General features: G+C 43.3%; 1 protein-coding gene across 2 annotated transcripts in view; it reads right to left on the bottom strand.

Annotated features, from left to right (window-relative positions):
- The window catches only part of SAMD12 (sterile alpha motif domain containing 12), a 378982-nt gene that overhangs the window by 23939 nt on the left and 333114 nt on the right, over nucleotides 1–21929 (bottom strand). The window contains exon 5 of one of the 2 annotated variants that reach the window (XM_082721796.1): nucleotides 20547–20650. The exons of the other annotated variant lie outside the window; for it this stretch is intronic. Within the exon in view, the coding sequence (XP_082577922.1) occupies nucleotides 20562–20650 (89 nt within the window). The 3' untranslated portion in view covers nucleotides 20547–20561. Of the gene's footprint in view, nucleotides 1–20546; nucleotides 20651–21929 lie in introns of those variants that run through there. 2 annotated transcript variants of the gene reach the window in all.

The raw sequence follows: 21929 nt of genomic DNA, 5'->3' as shown, positions 1-21929 counted from the left end.
TGGGGTGCAGTGGCTTACAACTTAATCTAGAGTTCAGAGCCAGATCATGAAGAGGCACGTAAACCTGGCTAATGTGTTTGGATTTTATCATGTAGACAATGGGTGGTCAGGAAGCTCTTAGAGCAGAGGGCGTGCCGTAATCCTGTGTGTGGATTACAAATACCACTTTGTACCAGCACTGCTGGTAGGATGATCATAGATTTGCTTTGCAGCAATGGCCACAGTTGTCCTTTATATATGTTGGAGTGATTATTTGATTGCTACTAATTAGAGAACAGAACACCATGTAAACAAGGTCCATGTTTGCTCAGAACAGCCTCTCCATCACCAAGCATGGTGCCTGGTACACAGCACAGCTTCGATGATGAGTCATTGAATGAATCAAACCATTCAATATTAACGTTGGCAAACCAAGAGAAGATGAAGGCCTGGTTCTTCGACAACAGGGACGAGAGAAGAATTTTGATTCATGCGTCTAAAATAAAAGTGCTGGGTTAGCTCTAAGAGGTTAGGAGACAGGATGGATATGAAAGGGGGACTCCAAGTTTTCTAGGTTAGGTGACGGGGTGGGGGGAGGTCAGTTGTTAAAAAATCAAGAAGAAGAGAAGTGGGTGTTGTTGCGAGGGGGAGAATTTGGTGGTTTCCACGTATATCTGAGACTGTCCTACAGGACAAACAGCTAGAGGTATGGTGTGGGTAGCAGGCAGAGTGTCTGGGTAGAAAGAACTGAGAAGCCAGTGGACCCTGGATTTGGGCTTTGTCATTTACCAGCTCTGTGGCCTAAGGCATGTCTTTAGCTTAACTCACTTTAACTCAGATTTCTAACTTACAAAGTGAAAATAAGAATCTCTGCTATAACTAACTAAAGGATGAATTTATAATAATATAAACTTCAGCAGAAAATTATTTCTAAAGGGTACAGAACTTTATGAGGACTCATACTTATTATCATTACCCTAAAAGACCAAGGTACATCCCTGAATAGAGTATGGTACTAATCAGTTCAAGGTCATAGATCTAATGTACCTGGGTGACCTATCTCGGTAAAAGTTCAGCTAAGCCCTTCCCTTCTGGCCCTCGGCCTTGTGGATGGGTAGGACAGCAGGGTAGTCTAGGCACATCATAAGTAGAAAAATCTCTCTACACGTGTTTTAACAAAAGTGACATATTCCAGTTTTAACAGAATGAGAAGATATTAATACGAGGATAAGGATATATGGTGTGTTGCTGGTGATAAGAAAACAGTTCGTGCTCGAATGAATATACCCTCCCATCAGGTTCGGAAGTCTTTCCTGTTTTCAGAAAGTCACACACAAGTCCCTTTATTTTAATACACCCTTACTTCTAAAATTGTCACTTCCTTTTTCAGCCACCGTTCAGGACCTCTCCCTGCCTACACTAGACCAATGGACTCAATGCCTGACTCAGGTAGGGGTCTGTCACTCCCCTGTTACTTCTTCCAGCATCTGGATTTTCCCTCAGCTTTCTGACTTCGGGTGGTTCTAAGGTTCCACGGGAGTCTGGCAGATAGGCACAGAAAAGGGCCCTCAATTCCAATGACAGATTTCACCATTTCTGAAGCCAAACTCTAAGATAGCCCTGGCCTGATGCGGAGGTGGAGGTGTTGGAGACGGTCTTCTGCTAGCGACTGGCTCCCGTCCTCAAAGCAGGCACTGAGCATGGATTCCAAGGAGGAAGGAAAAGTTAAGTTTCTGCGAAAAATCGATAGGGCTATATCTTTCCCCTGTCTCAAGTTCTTTGATGTGATATAAAAGCAATAATGTGCCTGGGAATGAACTCATAAACAGTTATTCATTTTATAGCATAATAAAAGTGCGCCAAGATTGAATTGGGGTTTAGACAAAGGACTGGGCGGGCGGTCAGGAGACCTGGTCTTTCTTGCCAATGTGCACACCACGTCCATCTTCAGTAAATCAACGTGTGGCTCTGGACCTCCATTTTCCCGCCAGTGAAACATGGATAGAAGGCGTACTATGAGCTAGGCTCTGTTCTTGAGCTTGGGATACGTGAATGAACATTAGAGAAAAAAAAACAAAACATTTCTCTCATTCCTAAAACCCATATTCTAATGAAAGGAGAGACCATAAAAAATACACAACATAAGTACGTTATCTTGTATTTCAGGAGTTGATGCCTCCCTCATCCATACCATGTCAACATTAACATACACAGGTTATAGGTTGTAATGACTCAACAAAGTAGGAGAAGAAAAAGCATCAGCCCTCAAATGTTACTATTACTTTCTTTTTAAAAAATTTTTTTAAAATTTATTTTCAGCGTAACAGTATTCATTGTTTTTGCACCACACCCAGTGCTCCATGCAATCTGTGCCCTCCCTAATACCCACCACCTGGTTCCCCCTACCTCCCAACCCCCGCCCCTTCAGGACCCTGAGGTTGTTTTTCAGAGTCTGTAGTCTCTCATGGTTCACCTCCCCTTCCAATTTCCTTCAACTCCCTTCTCCTCTCCATCTCCCCATATCCTCCGTGTTATTTGTTATGGAGTATTACACCTCCATCAGAAAGGATGAATACCAGACTTCTGTATCAACATGGACAGAACTGGAGGAGATTATGCTGAGTGAAATAAGTCAAGCAGAGAGAGTCAATTATCATCTGGTTTCACTTATTTGTGGAGCCAGGTGACCCTTAAAAAAAATTTTTTTTTATTATCATACTTGCTAATCTCAAATACTTTGACTCCAAAATCATGAATCTCAGCTAACAGGTGCTATCACGACAAAGGGCAATACTTGAAAAATCACAATGAAAGCCAACGAGAAAGTTCAGTCCACGTGGTTTGCTTTAAGACACAGCCAGTGACAGCAACAGCCACGCTTGCAGAAGCAGTCATGGCTCTAAGATTCACAGGATGGACGCCTGCAGGCTGCGTCTTTAGTTCCAGGAGTTAAAAAAAAAAAAAGGATTTATAAATTTTAAAACAAAGCTTTTTAAATTTTATAACAGGCCTAACAAGCCTACAGAGGCTGTCTCTTTGGAGAATGACACACCTGAACAATGATCAGAAAAGGCAAAATTGCCTCCTCTGGGAATCGCCGTTCACGGACTTGACTTTTTCTTTTTCATGCCAGACACAGCGCCTGTCTGGCTGAGGTATGAATTTCAGTGCCTCGCTTACAGAACTGCTGACCTCTGTGGGAAATGTTTAAGTCCTTTGATGTAACTTATTGTTGAGCAAACAGTATTTCTGGCACTAAAAACATTTTGGGTTTATATCTGTTTCCATCAATTGTTAGGCAATGACATTATCATCGCTCATCTATTACGGATATTTCTCAACTGAGACTTCTGGAAAGGGCAGAGGGTTGGAGAGAGTATATATTGAAATGCCCAAAAGATTTTGTTGCTCCCTCCCCGCTGCCCTTTGCTTATAGAGGTCATAAACTCACTCATGGGACAAGGCATCTTGCTATCAGAAAACAGCTTAAAGCAGCTCTGGCTGGTCTTCCTCCTGTCTCAGGTAAACACTACACATTATGAGGCTGATGCTATCAAAAAAACTATGCCTCATTCATTCATTCATTCATTCATCAGATGTTGAATGTTTGTTAATGTTTTGGGTGCTGGGCTGGGAGGCACAGACATAAAACCTAAAGAGCTCAGGACTCCAGGGACAGCCTTCTGTCTATGAACATGAGACTGGATTGCCCAGAACCTAAAAGAAAGTCATTTCATTAATTTCACAGAGAACTTGGCCTCACTTCCCAAATGCTGCCGGAAAAGCTGCGCTGCCAGGGCTTTCGGAGGCCGCTGGCTCCCAGGGAGGATCCGGGAGCGATCTGGGAGGGGGTAGGCTTGGTGCCACGTTGCGGGGCAGCAGGATCATTAAGTTCACTAAGCGCTTGCAGGGGAATGGGGGTAATGGGCCAGAACCTTTCCGGAGCTTAGGGCTCAGGAGTTTGACTAGGTCCCCAAAAGAGCATGTTAAGCAACTTAGGCAAGTTTATTTCAACTCAGCCGAACTTTATGAAGGGACTCCAGGGGAACATGTTGGGCCTGGAGTATAAAGCTATCCCTGCATTCAAGGAGTTTACAGTCCAAGTCATACCACAGGATGGGCTAAGGTCAGGGGGAAGCTCGATCTGGAGGCTCATGTAGCATCAAAGCAGCTCTGAGAGAACAGAGGAAGGGACCGAGGCTCGGAGAAGGGCAGGGAGTTGGCTAAGGATGCCATGAATTACAGCTGATCGGTTCCCCAGAGCAGCTTCAGTCACCCCTTTGGGTTTTCTGGGACTGCAGATAGAGACTTTACTCAGCTAACTTTCTGGGTCACGGGATTCGTATGCATGCAGCAGGAAAATAGAAGAGTTTGCTTGTACCGAGTGCTTACTCTGTGTCAGGCACTGCCCAAAGTGCTGGTGTATATTAAGTGTTTTATATTTATTATCTCATTTAATCCTCACAAACTATTTGTACAGGTCGGGGGGATGGGGGAGTGGAGGGGCAGACCACGATTGTCTCCATTTCACAGAAGAGGCGACTGAGGTATAGGGAGGCTAAGTTACTACTAAAATTCCATATATTCAGGGTGCCTGGGTGGCTCAGTGGGTTAAGGCTTTGCCTGCGGCTCAGGTCATGATCTCAGGGTCCTGGGATCGAGCCCTGCATCGGGATCTCTGCTCGGCGGGATGCCTGCTTCCGCCACCCACCCCCTCACCTCCGCTGCCTGCTTCTCTGCCTTCTTGAGATCTCTCTCTTTGTCAAATAAATAAATAAAATCTTAAAAAAAATTCCATATACTCAATAACTTGATGAGTCAGGATTCAAATTCTGATTGTCTAAAGACTGCTATTCCTGCTATACTGTTGCCTGGGACAAGCTCTTTCCCTTTTGGCCATATCGAAGATTGATATCAAATGAATATTTTAGCAATGGGAATTCTGGCAGAATATGAATAAATAATTATGGTAGCAGATCTAAACCAAGAACATCAGAAGGATTCTATCTTTATCAGAAAGTCAAGAAAACCCTCTATTGACAGCAGGCTGGCCTCTCATATATTTCTTTAAGTTTCAACCTTGAAAGACCTTCTATCCATCCATCCGTCTATCTATCTATCAACCATTAGGCAAACATTCGTGGAGGTTCCACTATACGCTATGCATTGTGTAAGACGCAGGGGATACAAAGATAAGTATATACACAGTCCCAGCCCTCAAGAAAGTCATCATTGTGTGGCGAGAGGAGTCTTGCAAAAAAAAAAAAAAAAAAAAAAAAGGACCCAGTGATATCTGTGTTCCATCTTAGGAAAAAGCAAAGTTCTGTGGGTGCACAGAGAGAGAAACAAGTAGGTCCAGCATGCTGGAGTCAAGAACTTGCAGAAGGGCTGACATGTAAATTAAGGATGAGAGCTACTTAGAAAAACATGGCAGCTTTGAATGTGTGTGCAAAAATTGGGGAACAGTGAGAGGCTGAATGAGTGGAACATTTCAGAAGCCACTGGCAGCATGTGGAATGAAGGACACTGGAGCAGGAATCAGAAGACGCGTGTTTTCTTCCTAGGCCTGGCACAACATAGAAGTATGACACTGGGTCTCACTTGCCTTTCTGAGACTTCCTGTCCTCATTTATTAGACAAGTATATGATATTTAGGTGACCTCTCACACACAGGGATGGAAGTGAACATTTCTGTACTTTACAAAGAACATTAATGGAACTATTACAATTATAAATGAATTTCACCTCTCCATTCCCCAACTGTATAAGGACAGGTTTTAACCACAGGCAGGGGGCGGGGAGAGGAAGGGACCAATGACGGTCTAATAAGACTTGGGAAAAATGTGTCTCCTGTACACAGTCCAGACTTTTTTGTCTCTGACTTCTGTCTTCCCAAAGTCCACACCACACCTCGTCATTAGCGAGGGTTCGTTTTTGCTTTTTACATTTGGCCTGTTCTCCCCCCTCGTTTCTAACTTCACGTTGGACTTTTAGGCCCGCCCAGGCACCATTTTCATTACCTCTGCTCCTGTGGCGTTGACTATGGTGACTAACAGCAAAAAATCCACAACAAACTCTGGGAACTCATGAGTTACCTCGGTAGGCTCTGACTCTCAACTAAGCATCTGAGGATGAAAGCATTCAGAAAATGAGCTTCCATTTCCTCTCTCTGGTTTCCCCTTCATCACAGATGCTTGCCCAGCTTGGGTTCCCCTATGGGAAGACTTCCCTAGAAGAAGAGAGAGTGTACGGCTGCTTTCTTATGACCACTGGTGACTGTCATTTGAAGTTCAGAGCTGAAGCCCAATTATCACACTTATTGCATCAGATGCTTCAATATCTGCTAATTCTGGGGTGCAGAAATGCCACACTTCCTCCTGGGATGTAATCTGTTAGTGAGAGAAGAAGTAGGAATTTGTCTTGTGGGAAGGGATTTTTTTAAAAAAGAAAAGAAAACAGAGGGCTAGTGGCCTGGAGAAGAAGGGTTCTGTAATGGTTGCTTTGATATCCCTAAGAAGTCACTAAGGAGGTAGAGGAAGAAAGTACAAGGATCAGGAGAGGGACAGTCGTAATGGTCATTTCTGTCTAAAGGGCCTACAATGATCCAGGCGTGATACCAAGGGCTTTATTGGGAGCGCTCATACCGTCCACCCAACAACCCCATGACATAGGTACAATTCTCGTTACAGTTTTAGGGATGACAAATAAAGAGGCTAAATGATTTGCCCTCGGGACTATAGCTAGTCAGAGATGGAAGCAGGATTCCATCACAGAGAGAACTCCCAGACACATGGTCTTCTAGACTAGATACATGTCAGGATCATTATGGGGAGTTACTCAAACCATGGATTCCTCAACAGTATAGAGGATATACTGAGTCAGAAATTCTAGGGATGGGGCGCCTGGATGGCTCAGTGGGTTAGGCCACTGCCTTGGGCTTGGGTCATGATCTCAGGGTCCTGGGATCGAGCCCCACATCGGGCTCTCTGCTTAGTGGGGAGCCTGCTTCCTCCTCTCTCTTTGCCTGCCTCTCTGCCTGCTTGTGATCTCTCTCTGTCAAATAAATGAAAATCTTAAAAAAAAGAAAGAAAGAAAGAAAGAAAGAAATTCTAGGGATGCCATCTGGGACAATGTAGTTTCCCAAGAGCTTCGCTGGTAGTTTTGATGTTCATCCAAGTTTGAGTACCTTGGGAGGACACAGGCTTTGCATGCTCTGGAGGGACAGACCCAGTACCAATATGGGGATAGTGATGGGACACAAGTTTCAGGTCAGTGAAGGAGAGGAGCTTGGAACAGTGAGAGGGCAGGTGCTGCTTTGGGAGTGAGTGGGCTTCCTGTGCTGTGGGGCCTGGAAGCCAGCACGGTGTAAACATGGTGATACTTAAGTCACTTCTAATCTCAATAGTCTTTGAGTCCCAACCATTAATTCACTCAACTGGTGTTCATGCAGCATCAATTCTACACTGGGTACTGTGCCAGGCCCTTCTATTCTCCTGGTGGACACAGAACACCACTAACACAATCCTATTTCCACATGCCTTCCGGCCAATGGTGGTGTGTAGATTTTTTCATCTGAAGCAGCCACGAGAGAGGGTGGTCCTATACCACAGCTCAGCATACGTGAGGGGTGTCTTTTGCCCTAGTTTTTTCACTCATCACTTGATTGATTTAGAGACTATTTATTGACTAGCTACTGTGTGTTCGATGGCTACCTAACCACTAACATTTGTGCTCTTTTCTGTATAACTTTCACTGGCGTTACTGCCTAGTCGGGGACCATAGGTCCCAGCATCCTTTGCAATTAGGTGTGGCCACGTGACTGGGTTCTTGCCCACAGAACGTGAACAGTGATGTACAAACTTCTAGACCCGGTCCATAAAAGCCTCCCAGGAGGCACTCCTTACACTCTTGTTCTTTTTGGCTGGACCGAACAGTGGAAACCTCTAGGGAGACTTTGAGAGCCTCCTGTTGATGGTGGCAGAGCCTCCGCTGGCCTGGGGAGCTGGATGACGGCGTGGAAGATGGCCATCCTGCCCATCTGTCAAACTTGCCTAACACCGTGATCTATGAAAAAATAAGTCTATCACATTGGAGCTTTCACCCATGACACTGCGTGTTACTGCAGTTAGCCTGCTCTCATACAGGTCTGTGAATAAGACAGACCTTGTCTGTGTCTCAGAGCTTCCAGCTGCCCTGGGGAAAACAATCACAATCAAGGCTGTGACAAGACGAACTCCCCACGGCGGCACAGGACAGGGGCCTCTACACCGTCCTCCTAGAGGATCGCAGAAATGCCATCTGAGCTGAGACCTAGAGGGTAAACTGGAATTCATCAGAAGGGGCGAGAGGAAGGACCTTTCCATCAGAGCACAGCCCACAGCAAGAAAGTCCACTGGGTGTGTGAGGAAATGCAACAAGCTCAGTGGGGCCAGAGTGAGGTCAGGGACAAAGCTGGGTAGCGGTAAGGGATGTTGCTGTAGGGGTCAGATTATCTGCCAGATCAGCGGAGAGGAAAAAAGTCGCATGTCCCTTCTAGATTCCTGGGCTCAGACCCCAACTTCACTGAGGAATACTTTACAAGTCAGACTGTTCTATATAGTTCCCCATTCTCATTCAGGCCCAGCGTGAAAGCCCAGAGTGTATGTGTGTGTGTGTGTGTGTGTGTGTGTGTGTGTGTGCCCATGCACACGTACATTGGTTTAAAAAAAAGGGGTGGGGGGAGAAAGTTGATTTAGTCATTTTGAACTGAGTCATATCAGAGCAGCAACAGAGGGTGTTGGTTCTGGGGGTGGGGGAAGCGGTCCCCAGCCTATGCTGGAGGAAGACCATGGCACTGGGAGATTAGTGTAGTGGGATCACCAGTCCCGGCAAGCTTAACAGAAATGAAGAGGACCAGTCTGATTCTAGCTCCAACAGACAATATTGAAAGCCTGCCAGGAAGAATCTGAGCAATATTTTGCAAACTTTAATAACAGCTCAGAGAAACCGATCAGAGCATTTGGCTTCGCCGTGCATTATTGCTTAGCTGGACCCATGTAATAGCAGAGAGAAATGAATCCATTTTTTCCATTTGCAGAGAATAATATTTTTCTTCCTCCCAAATGGAAAGGAATTCAGTAAAGTCTAGATGTATTTGTTTTGTTCCTTATTTCAACTTCTCCATAAATCGCCCATAGGGTTTTGGCACCCACTGTTTAGGTAGCTGGTTCACTGCCCGACATATCTTCTTACTGGAAACTGTATTCCAGAAACTGGAATTTTATTTAGTTGAAACCTTAATTTGGAGCTTTGATATCCCATTTGATATCCCAGGCAGGGACTCTGAGAAGGAGATAGAAGGTTTTTGGATGTGCCAAGTAGTAGGAGAATTCCATGCATCATTTCCCTCTGGGGCAAGGGAAAGGGACAGCCTTTGGATCCACATAGTATTAAGAACATGAGATGGTTCTGGAACCTGAAATAGGAACAAATCCCAGATCTACTTCTTACGACCTGGGTGACTCTGAAGACAAGATTGAAGCGTGCTGGGATCCTTGCCTCCTAGGTACATAGGTAAGATAAGATAAAGTAAGATGTATCAAGAATCTAGGATAGTGGCTGCCTTTTAGGAGAATCCTATCAAATGGAGTTTCCTTTCTCTTCCTTCTCTTCCTTAAGGCAGACAGAGGGTTGTGATGCCCCGGAGAGCAGCCCGGCGCAAATACCGTTTCTCCCGATGGCATGTGGACTCTCCACTGCCAGCCCGGTGAATGCAAAAGCTCAGACATCACTATCAGTCCTGGCAAAAGAGGCAGATCAGGGGATACTGTGGGCTGGTTAAATGTGGAGGTACCTCCCACAGGGAGAAAGGCATCGGGAGAGTCCCAAGGACGAGGCGGACCCAAGCACATAAGGGCCTTAAAAACAGGCTTCCAGCTAGTTCCTAGACCTGGCTCCCTCAGCCGGGTCACTCAGATTTGGCTCAGCTGCAGGACAAGTGCAAATGCTCTGGCCTCACTTTTGGGAAGATGAACTGAGATCTTTTAATCTTAGATAGATGAATATTTTCTGAAGAAAACAGAGTCAGGGAAAAAAACAAAACAAAACAAAACACAAATGGCAGGGAAGAAGGTAGGAGACATAGATTTTTCTTTAGGTAGGACTGGTGGTTGTCCAATTATTTTTGGTGAGAAGTCTGTATATGAAAGGGCTGGGAACATTCTTTCTCATCCATTAGTCTTTGCTGGCATGTTACCTCTGTCAAAGGCCTTCCAAGCGGACTGCTCCTCTCCCCAGTGAAGCTACATCCTTACCTTGTTTTATGTTCATCACAATATTTATCATCATCCAAAATGACACATATTGATTTGGCTTTCTGTTCATAATTTGTCTTCCCTAGTGGAATGCACCTGCAACGAAAGGCACTCATCCAGCAGGCCTACTGTATCCCTAGTGTGTGATGCCGGATATGAAAATATGTATCCGGGGAAGCAATGAGCAAAATAATATATGCCGTGTATAGTGATTGCTGTTTTTAGTTTCAGAGGTTAGGGGGACAATTAAGTAAAAATAAAACTTTTGCTACAAAATAAGACATTATAAATACTTTTCCAAAAAACACAGCCAATTTTTTCTAGATTGATAAGTACTTTTAGAAGCAGAATTGATTTTTAACCACTTTTCCTCATGTAAGTATCATCAAAAAGTTCAAGGTTTGGCCAATGAATTCCAAGTTATGTTTAGATAAATATGTTTACATTTTAGAATTCATCCCAGTTCTTGGTAATCAGAAGGTATTATCCAAATAAGCTGTCATTTGTACCACCATTTATCTTAAAATTGGCTCCATTGTCTCAAAAGCATAAGCCTTATATTTTAGGGTCAGTATGATGTCACTCTCAGTCTACTAGCAAAAAATCCTACACATTATGTTTTAAATGAACACAATTACCAAAAATCTATTTTTTCACATGCGTACTGGCGTCCACACAGTTTAAACGTTTTGATAAAGGGAGCGTGGCTTTTCATCGGGCAATCCAATGCGAGTCTCACTATAATGCAAAAGGGATCTAGGCAGCTGGAATTGATACTTCATAAAACATTTCATACTTCAGGGTAAAATTCATTCTGCTCTTGGGTGTTGGGGTCATATTTAAAAAGTAGACTGGAGGGGCGCCTGGGTGGCTCAGTGGGTTAAGCCTCTGCCTTCGGCTCAGGTCATGATCTCAGGGTCCTGGGATCGAGCCCCGCATCAGGCTCTCTGCTCAGCAGGGAGCCTGCTTCCTCCCCTCTCTCTGCCTGCCTCTCTGCCTGCTTGTGATCTTTGTCAAATACATAAATGAAATATTTAAAAATAAAGTAGATTGGAGGTGGGGCACCTGGGTGGCTCAGTCAGTCGAGCACCCCACTCTTGATTTTTGGCTTGGGTCACGGTCTCAGGGACCTGGGATGGGAGCTACGTGGGGTTCCACGCTCAGTGAGGAGGCTGCTTGAGATTCTCTCTCCCTCTGCCTGCCCCCCCCCACCCTGTGCACATCTCTCTCTCTCAAATAAATAAATCCTTTGAAAAAGTAGATTAGAGGGGACACACAGAGGTAAGGACAAAACTCTGACTGGCAGTTAGTGCTGTGACAGCCCACCTGAAGGACAGGCAAAGGGACACCCAGCATTCACGACTCACAAGGGACTCTCCATTCCTCCTAAGGCTTTATGTGTTGTGTTTTCTGCCTCTGACCCTCACTCTCTCCTTAAGTCCTGCAAAAAGAACAAAGCAGCTGATGCTGGGAAGACAACGTAGCAGGAACTGTGCACTTTGACTCTGGAGCAGATGTTCCAGCCACAGAAGATGTGACCTGCTATAAAGGATCCCTTGGAGCCTCTGTAAATGTGGCAGGAATAGAATCTGCCTTGGAGGCTTGCTGTGGCTTGAATAAGCTGATGCTACAGGGCTTAACACCAGGGAAGTGCTCAACCATTGCACGTTAGCCGAGATGAAAAGCTGTTTGGTGACGACTTTATACCCTTGGCTGATCCATCCACAATCCCGCACTGCAACCATGTTTGTTTTATTAAAATATTGAAGCGGAAAAGCCCCAGTGGGCGGCAGCATCCCATCTGTGAGAGGGTCCTAGCAAAGACTGGGGAAGTCAGGCGGCCTTGCGCCTTCCCAGCATTAAAGCAATTATACCCCGCGTTATTAAACTCCGTGGTATCCAGTTCAACTTGCGAAATAATAAGAATTAAATACAGCCCAAATAGTAGCACTTTCCTTCATCCGTGAAAGAGTGGTACTCAACAGTGAAGCTCTCTAGCTAAATTACCAAGTTCAGGGCCTAAATTTAGGATGGGACAATTTTGAAACAGTTGATTACTGCATCTAAGATTATGGGTGTTCTTGTGAACTGTGGAAACTGATGAAATAAATATAAAATGGTGGATTATTATGGGCACAATTATGGGGAAAACCCTGCCTGGGCTGCCTGGCGTGGTTCTGCCTTACCACAGGGAAAGCTTATCAAAAAGCAATCACAACTCATGACAACGAAAGACTCCACAAACAGTCACCATCTTCCATGAGAAATATGACAGAGGGACTGACTAGAACTGTTTAATTCATTATTAAAGCTGACCCTTAAGAGGAAAAGACATATTTTTTGAAGACTGGAACCCTCCCCTAAGCTTCACTTGGATGAAAAATCCAAACCAAAAAACATTGGTTCACAGCACAGAAAGCGAGCAAAATGATTCACACAACAGAGTCAGAAATTCACCTTCTCGGTTTCTAATCAGTTCCCAAGAAGGCAAGAGGTCAGAATTCGCATTTGTGCTTTGTCCTAAGACAGACTACCGCCCCCCCCCCCCGCCACTTTTGAGCTGTGTGTTTTCAGCCAGCTTCTTTCCTTCCATAAACCATGCTTTCCCCATTGGTAAATAGATGGTAGACCCAACCTTCTTCCTAGGGTTATTGGAAGGCTCTGGGTGAAATGTTTACGTGAATTATTCCATTCAACTCCACTGTCAATGCTCCGCTCTCTGTAATTCCATTCTGCCTCTGCAACGTTAAAAACTGTGACCTTGGGCAAATTATTTTAATTTCTATGTGCAGCTGTTTCCTCATATTTAAGAACATGACGATTAATGAATATACCTATCTGACTGATTTGTTGGGAGGAATGAATGAGCTAGATATAACGTGCTTATCATCAGACATATGATAAACCTTCTATGTGTTAGCGGCTACTACTATTATGATGACTATGACTTATTAATTATTTATTTTAATACTGCAGCTATTTTAAGAATCAATCAAGTTCACGCCACGGGACTGGGGGGAGCGACCCTTCCTGAGATGCGGTCCTGGTAGCTCTATCCTGTCAAACTAGTGATATGATGGCCACCTTGGACTTGCTGTTCCTCTCCAGCTGTGGGGTCCTAGATGTCCTGTCTGTAATCGACAGGTATGCCAAGAGGAGCCCCCAGAGGCGACATCACAGTGCCGCTAGAACCTCTCTCCACAAGAAAAACTGGGGGGTGGGAAAAAAGAGGCAGAGGCTGAAACTGCTCAGCCCTCCCAAATGTGTGGGGGCTTGATTGGGAGTTTGGATGTCATTGTTCCATAAACTATTTTTGTTATCATTAGAATCATGCCAATATAACAATTAAAAGTCACTATTAAAAAAAAAAAACACAAAACAGAAAACTATTGGTAACTGTGTGTTCCTCTTGTTTTTTTTTCTGAGTCTTCCTTTTCCTCATTCCTTCCTCACCCTCCCTTCCAATATACTGGAGCTTCAAAGAAGAGAAGGAGCCAAGACCTTTCTCAAACTCTGACAGGGCTCTCGGTATTACCTTCTCTATTAAAGTTCTCTGTGGGCGGTATCTGAGCTGCCTGCATCTACGAATGGTTCAAACCCCATTTCTGCAAACATGAGCTTGAGCTTGTGCTTTCCCATCTGGAAGACAGGGGTAATAATTCTATCTCACAGGAGCACTATGAGTGACATGAGATCATGCTTTTGACATGTGGACCATGCTTAGCACATAGTAAAGGATCAGATATGCTAGCCAATATTGTCTCAAGCTTTGGCACCAGTTTCAGAAAGTTAATACTCCAGCCAGTTACGATTTTCCTCTTTTTTTTTTTTTTACATTTTGTTATAAAGTATACATACAATAAAATGTACCATCTTAACTATATATATATATATATATATATATATATATATATATGCATGTATGTGTGTGTGTATGTGTATATGTATATATATATATATATATATATATATATATATATATTTTTTTTTTTTTTTTTTTTTTTTTTTAGGGAAGGATGACTTTATTCAAGGTTATCCGAATAGGATGGAGAGACCAGAATAGGATGGAGAGACCAACTGCACTGAAACAAAAATGGGAGAGTTTTTACGAGCTAGAATGTCAGAGGAGCTGGGTATAGAATCATAGACCATTTTTGTTTGCAAATTGTCCTTACCCAAAGGAAGGAAAAGTATTTTCATGACAAGAGGTAGTTTTACAACTTGGAGTAATATGCCCAAGGGCCCAAAGAAGTTAGACTCCTACCTCTCCCAGAAAAGGAGATCAGGGATTAGGGGTGGGGGCACTATCTCCCTTGATGATTACACTTCAAAGGACTCGCTCTAGGATCCTAGAAAGTGGGGTCTAAAAAGTGGGGAGAGGTCTTTTAAAAGGATTTGTTCACTAAGCATGATTAACTATATCTTCAATGTGTAGACCAGGGGCCTTAGGTACGTTCACATTTAGTGTGGTCATCAATTCTCCCACTTTGTGGGTAAGACCCATGAGACTCTGAATCAGACCTGCCCAAAGCTATACCGAGTCCTGGAACCTGTATGTTCTACTCCATCAGAATTCCCCAGAGTTTGGAAGGATCTCTTCTTCCTCTCATGCAGGCTCAAGTTTTGCAATGAGTAGTGAAGTCAGGAATAAAATTACAGCATTCACTCAGTCAATCCATTTATTCTATAGACACTTACTGGGCATCTACCTGTCACGGAAAGGATGCATGCAAGAAATCTGGCGAAGAGAATCTCAGTTATTCCTTACAACAGCCATATTGGTATTTGGTTGCTTTTATCTTTTAGTTTAATAAATGAGTCCATGGAGGGTGAGACAAGGTTGGTAACTTACCCAGGGCCACAAAGTAAGTAGTAGAGATTGGATCCAATACCAGGGGCTCTAACTCCAACATACGATGATGAAGCTGGTGACAGGGCTTGTTAAGGTTTCCTAGGGATTTGTTTTTGCTTTGGTTTTTGTTTTGCTTTGAGTCATAACAACGTAATACCAATATGGCAGAGTATCTTTTTTGTTACCATGGGAAAGAGACACAGACTCCTCTGTGAATGAAGGTTACCAGAAAGCAAAAAGGAATTAAGTCTCATGTTCGCAGACTGAGAACATTATTGAATTATCTTATGTCTTGGGGACAGGAGTGCTGATGGTGGTGATGATAATGACGGTGTTGATGATGCGGAAAATGCTGGTTACTATCCACCATAGTTGATGAGTGTCTCCTACATACCAGGTTTGTGTAAGGTCCATTCATAGATGCTGGGAATACTTTACTAAGATAGATACACAAGATAGACAAAATACTATTCTCATCAGAGATTGTAATCTAATAAGCAATAGGATATGTTATCTTTTTTTTAAGATTTCATTTATTTATTTGACAGAGAGAAGGCGGATGACAAAGGGAGCAGCAGGCAGAGGAGAGGGAGAAGCAGAAACCCCAGTGGGCAGGGAGCCTGATGTAGAACTCGATCCCAGAACCCTGGAATCATGACTTGAGCAGAAGGCAGCCACTTAACCAACTGAGCCACTTGATCCTTAAAACAACAAAGATGAAGAAATTCATCTTCAGACAGTTCCTTAAAAAAACATGAGATTAGAATGATGATAGTTCTAACGAAAACTACCCCTAAACTTCTGTTTTGAGCAACTCCTATGTGCTGGACAGTCTTCTTGGAACTTTACACACAAAGTATGTCATTCTGCAGATTACAGAACTCCAAGGAGCATCAGTTTCCCCACCACAAAAATGGGCATAAATGGGTCTGTCTTACACCGAAGACTTTCTATCTATATTCTCTTCTCTTAGGCTAAACTCTGGTTTCATTTTTTTTTTTTTAAAGATTTTTATTTATCTATCAGAGGGTGGGGGAGAGCGAGTACAGGCAGACAGAATGGCAGGCAGAGGCAGAGGGAGAAGCAGGCTCCCTGCTGAGCAAGGAGCCCAATGTGGGACTCAATCCCAGGACGCTGGGATCATGACCTGAGCCGAAGGCAGCTGCTTAACCAGCTGAGCCACCCAGGCGTCCCTCTGGTTTCATTTTCTATCCAGACCACTTGTTACTTCCAACCTGAGTTTAAATCCCAATAATCTTGCGCTAGAAAGCAAAAGGGGTTGCTTACTTTCTAGCAGCTACCAGGTCTCTGTAGATGAGAACATCTTTTTTCCCCTCTTCTGCCCCTTACAAGGGAAAGCAGGGAATCCCAGGCAGACCACTGTGAATTGCCTCATGGGGGATGTGTGCAGAAGCTTGGTTTCTTTATCTTCTTCACTCTAACGTGCCCTTCATAGGGGCTGGGCTTTTTGCCTAAGGCATGGAGTGAATGAGGCCTGATCTTGGTCATTCTTCTGCAGGAGTCGGGGGTAGCTCCACTTCCCTAAATACACTGTGCAAGATGGTGTTAAAATCATACACTATTATTGCTACTTCAGCTTCTGCAGCACTTTCTCACAGGTTGTCTCAGTTGATCGCCATAGAAACCCTGAGGATATCTTTATTTTATGGAGGAGACTCAGGCAGCTCCCCAGAGAGGCCCACATGGAGAGGAACTGGGTGGACACTTTACTGGAACCTCATGAGCAATTCTGACCCAGACACGCCCAGCCAAGCCACTCTGAAATTTGTAACCCTTGCAAGAAAGAATAACCTTTGTTTAAACAGTTAAATTTGGGGGGGGGGCAAATTGTTTTGCAGAAATAATGAATACAAAATTTGAGAGCACAGAAATTCACCTTCAGACAGTTCTAGATCTGCACTCCAGTTCTGCCAGTTATTAGCTTTGAAACTTTGGGGGACTCAGTCCATTTCCCTAAGCCTTAATTTCCTCATCTGCAAAAGGGGGAGAGTAAAAGTACTGATGCCCACGGTTTGCCCCCCCCCCCCAGAGTACATAAAATGATGCTCATTCAACACAGCGCTTGGCACATGGCAAGCGGTATTTGGAAGTCATTATTATTATTGCTATTATAATCTTTTGACCTCATTTTGGCAAATATTTGAAATACTCATTCTTCTTGAAGTACCTACATAAGCTTTGCTTAGTTGGATTACAGAGAAGGAACCTTCTAATGAGGAAGACATGCTCAGAGAACCCCGGTTTGGCCTGCTATTGCCCGTGGTGCTGAAGGACATGCCAAGATTAAAAAAGCTCTAACCAAGCAGCAGCCAACTGAACTTTCTTCTCCTTGTCCACAAAGTGCTGATGAACAGCATTTTGTAATGTAATTAAGATCGCCCTGAAGAATGAGTCCCCCATCACCCCCTCACTCTATCACCTTTCCCTTCACCCGCAGGAGCCCAGAGCTGGGCTTCCTCTTCCCCTACAAACAATCACCTGACCTCCAGCTCATCAGTCCCGTCCCTGGGACAGTATTCATTGATTGTAGGGGCCAGAGCCAACATTTCTCTTGAATCTGTCTTTGTATGGTCTGCACTGAGGTCAAAATGAACTACATACTCATTTTCTGGGACGACATTGTTTGACATGACAGTGATTAGAAACTCTTCCTGCTTCCATCCACGTACCCATGTTTATGCTCTTCTTGGCCCTAGGGTGCAGATCCTGTCTCTAAGTTGAGGGCAGGTGAGGAAGACAGATTCCCCTGAAAACCGTGATTCATCTGCAGTCACCGTCTTTGGAACAGGACTCAATGAGGCAACTTATCGCCCGCAACAGCGTTCAAAGAGATGAGTGACCCCCTTCCCACATGACACTTCTACCTTTTTTGAGAAGACCATGGAGCTCATTTCTTAGACCAAAATGACGGGTCAATCCAGATCTTTTAAAAACATATGTTCTGATGTGACGATCTCATCAGGCTGCCAATGACTGACTATCTCATGGAGAAGTTTAAGATGACTGTATTTTGTTGGAAACAATCCTAGCTCTTAATAAGCTTCACAGGGAGATTGCTCAGGGATAAGAGGTCTGACTGTTGATCTTGACTTGCTCACCAATTAGCTACGTGAACTTGAGCAGAAAACTCCATGTCTCCGAGTCAAATCAGTTTCCTTGTTCATGAAATGGAGAGGATAATCCCTGTTTCACCTAGTTTTCAGGGTTTTTAGAAAGATCAAATGGGATGATAGTAATAAAAGTACTCTGAAAATAAATTAAATGACTTTCACTTATATAAACATTCCAGTTATAACAAGAAACTCTACAATAAATTAACTAGGTTTAACCAGCAACCTCCACCCAACAGAAAATAATGACATTGGAAAGATATGTACCATATATATAAATCAAGCTCTAAGGACGAAAAAAAGATAAGAATTTATGTTTGGCAAAAAACACTACAGAGAGAAAGTTAACACAAAGACGACAGACTGTAAAAATATAAACAATGTCAAAAACCTTAAAGTAGGTATTATCATTTTTTTCTTAAATATTTATTTATTTATTTGAGAAAGAGAGAGAGCGAGAGGGAGAGAGAGTGTGTGTGCACAGGAGTGGGGAGGCAGAGGATAAGAGAAAGAACCTCAAGCAGACTCCCCACTAAGTGCGTAGCCCCACGTAGGGCTTCATCCCGAGACACGGAGATCATGACCTGAGCCAAAATCAAGAGTCAGACGCTTAACTGACTGAGGCACCCAGGCACCCCAAAGTATATTGTCTTAAATCTACAAGAAAGTCAGGCAAATAAATAGAACAAGAGGCAGGATCCTAAATAATCTAAGCCTTCAAACCGTCCAATCTTAGAATGGGGAAATCAAACTGGTTAAGAAGTATGGAAGGCTATGCTCAAATTCCTTGAGCATCTTTATCAGAAAATGTGAGTTAAAAGAGCCAGATACTACTTTGCATCCATCAGATTGGCCACAATTAGAAGTCAGGCTTATGACAACCACTCCCGAGGGAATCACACTGGTTCAGCCTCAGGAATCTGACTCCACTTGCTGATGTTAGACACAAAGGTACCTTATGACCCAGGAATCTCCATCCTTGGTCCAGAGCAGAAAAATTCTTCCCAAGTCTTTACATGAGGCAACCCAAGCCTATGTAGGGTTGTAGCTAAGTAAACTGTGACGGGATGCTAGGCAGCATTTAGGACTAGGGACTAGATGAAGATATAGCAACATGGAGAGATATCAAAAATAGTAGTGAATGGAAAAAAAGAGAAACTAGGAGTTCTATAACAGAATCTCATTTGCATGGATTATAAACATTCACACAAAACAACAGTCTATATGCATAATACGTCAAACACACTGCAGTTTTTCCTTAAGTGGGAGGGGGGGTAGGATTAGAAATGAAATTTGGAAAAAGAAGGGAGAGGTAAACCCCACAAGAGTCCCTTGAAAGACCTGAAAACACTGTATGCCATGAACCAAGTAATATAGTTAAATAATATAAAAATTATATACCTAGGTGAACATATGCACCCGAAATGTTAAAAGCATTGGCAACAAAATAATCACAGTGGTTACTTCTGTATACTTCTGGAATGGGGTTCAACTATTACTTTCTTCTTTTTGGTATCTGCATCTTCTACACTTTCCATAATAGACATATATTCCTTTCTTTTTTTTTTTTTTAAAGTTTCTGTCTATATTCCAGTTAGATAAGATACACCATAATATTAGTTACAGGTGTACAATATAGGAATTCAACTCTCCATATAGATGAGCACACATGGTGCTCATCAGACAGGAGCACTCCTTAATCCCCCTCACCTGTTTAACCCAGCCCTCCACCCACCTCCCCTCTGGTAACCATTGGTTTCTTCTCTACAGTCAAGAGTCTGTTTCTTGGTTTGTATCCCTCTCTCTCTCTTTTTCCCTATGCTCACTTTTGTTTTGTTTCTTAAATTCCACATATAAGTGAAGCCATATGGTAGATCTTTCTCAGACTGACTTATTTCACTTAGCATAATACTCTAGTTCCAACCACGTCTTTGCAAATGGTAAGATTTTTTATGACTAATATTTCATTGTTTATCGACATCCAATGGACATTTATGCTGTCTCCATAATTTGGCCACTGTAGATAATGTTGCTATAAACCTTGGGGTGCATGTGTCTTTTTGAATCAGTATTTTTGTATCCTTTGGGTAAATACCTAGTAGTGCAATTGCTGGATTGTAGGGTAGTTCTATTTTTTGACTTCTGAGGATACATTCTGTTTGTACAAAGGCAAGAGACTTAAGACTCCCTAAAGATAAGGAGGGTGCCTGGGGGGCTCGGTTGGTTGATTATGTGACTCTTGATCTTGGGCTTGTGTATTTGAGCCCTACGCTGGATGCAGAGATTACTTACAATTTTAAAAATTTCTCACTTCTGGCTGTCCTCATGAAAATGGAGAGGGTGCAAAACTTCAAAGAGTTGAGATTCGGCAATTATATTTACTAAAAGAAAGGATTCTGCAGGAAGAGAGAGAAAATGGCGCACTGGGGTAATGATTTTTTTTTTATTTTATTTTTTTTTGGTTCCCCCAAGAAACCCAAGTGTTGAAAATGTTGTCTTAGTCTATGAGCTGCCAAGTCTTTTTTCCCTGTGAAAAGTCCACTGGCAAGGAACACATAAAATATCTGTCCTTCTCCTCTTTGGATATCAAATAAAGCCACTGGCTTCTGTTTTGTAGTCACTAGAATTTTAGAACATTTGCAGTCCTTGCCATGGGATGGCTCCTTCTATATATTTTGCAGGAAAAAAAAATCTACTCACATTTATATATGAGATGAATATGTTATTAATAATGACTATTAATAGCTGACATTAGAATTCTTCTGAGGAAGGGAACAATCTTTGTTCAATAAAATTTTTTGATGGGCTCTACAGGGTATGAGATTAGTAGTCAAAACCACAAAAAACGGATGATAAAACACCCTGAATGAGATTTTGTTTTGTTCCCAAAAGGAAAGTGGAGCAAACAGTGGGAAGAGATTATCTAGACAGGAACCAAAAGGAAGTAAGAAGCTCTGAAGGCATAACCAGGTAACAGCCCTGTGTGGGGTTCTAGAAACAGGATCTCTAATGATAAATGTGACATTGTCTGAGGTCGATAAAGAACTTCTCTTCCCTGCCACAGTTTTAAGTAAAGTTTATTTTTGGCCCCAGGAGACGACACTGAGTTTTATATCGGGGAGACAGCATGTGTGGGAGCCAGAGCCTAGAGATGGAGAAACCCTGAGGATGCTTAAAGCTCCTCAGACTCCTGGGTGATGGACGTTCATGCCATCCTATCTATTTCTTCAGAGTGACCACAGCTGGCAAGCTCTTTTCTGTTTTTCCAGGACAACAAAACCAGGGCATGCCCACGTAGGCAGATGCCAGCCATTGGGGGAAGGGGGGACTGGACAAATTCTCAAAGATTGGTAAGGAATCTCCAGTTCCCATGCATAGACATTGGGAGGACAGAACAAGCCTCAGTAATGATGAGCTTCCTCAACAGCCTGCATCATGTGAAAACTGGAAAGAATTATGGAGCTGAAGTTAGGTGTACCAGGACTGCACTCTGGATGGCACAGACAGAGGAGGAAAGCGCCATCGATTGACTGTGCACTGTCCCAGCCCCACTACACAGCTCATCTGATTTAACCTTTATTACAATCCTGGGAGGCGAGTATTATTATCCCCATTTTGCACAGGAGGGGGCTGAACTCAGGAAGATTGAATCACTTACCCAACATTGCACAGAGT

This window comes from Mustela nivalis (genome assembly GCF_964662115.1).
Source record: "Mustela nivalis genome assembly, chromosome: 2".
In the NCBI taxonomy this organism is placed as follows: domain Eukaryota; kingdom Metazoa; phylum Chordata; class Mammalia; order Carnivora; family Mustelidae; genus Mustela; species Mustela nivalis.
This window is presented reverse-complemented; position numbering and strand designations above follow the sequence as displayed.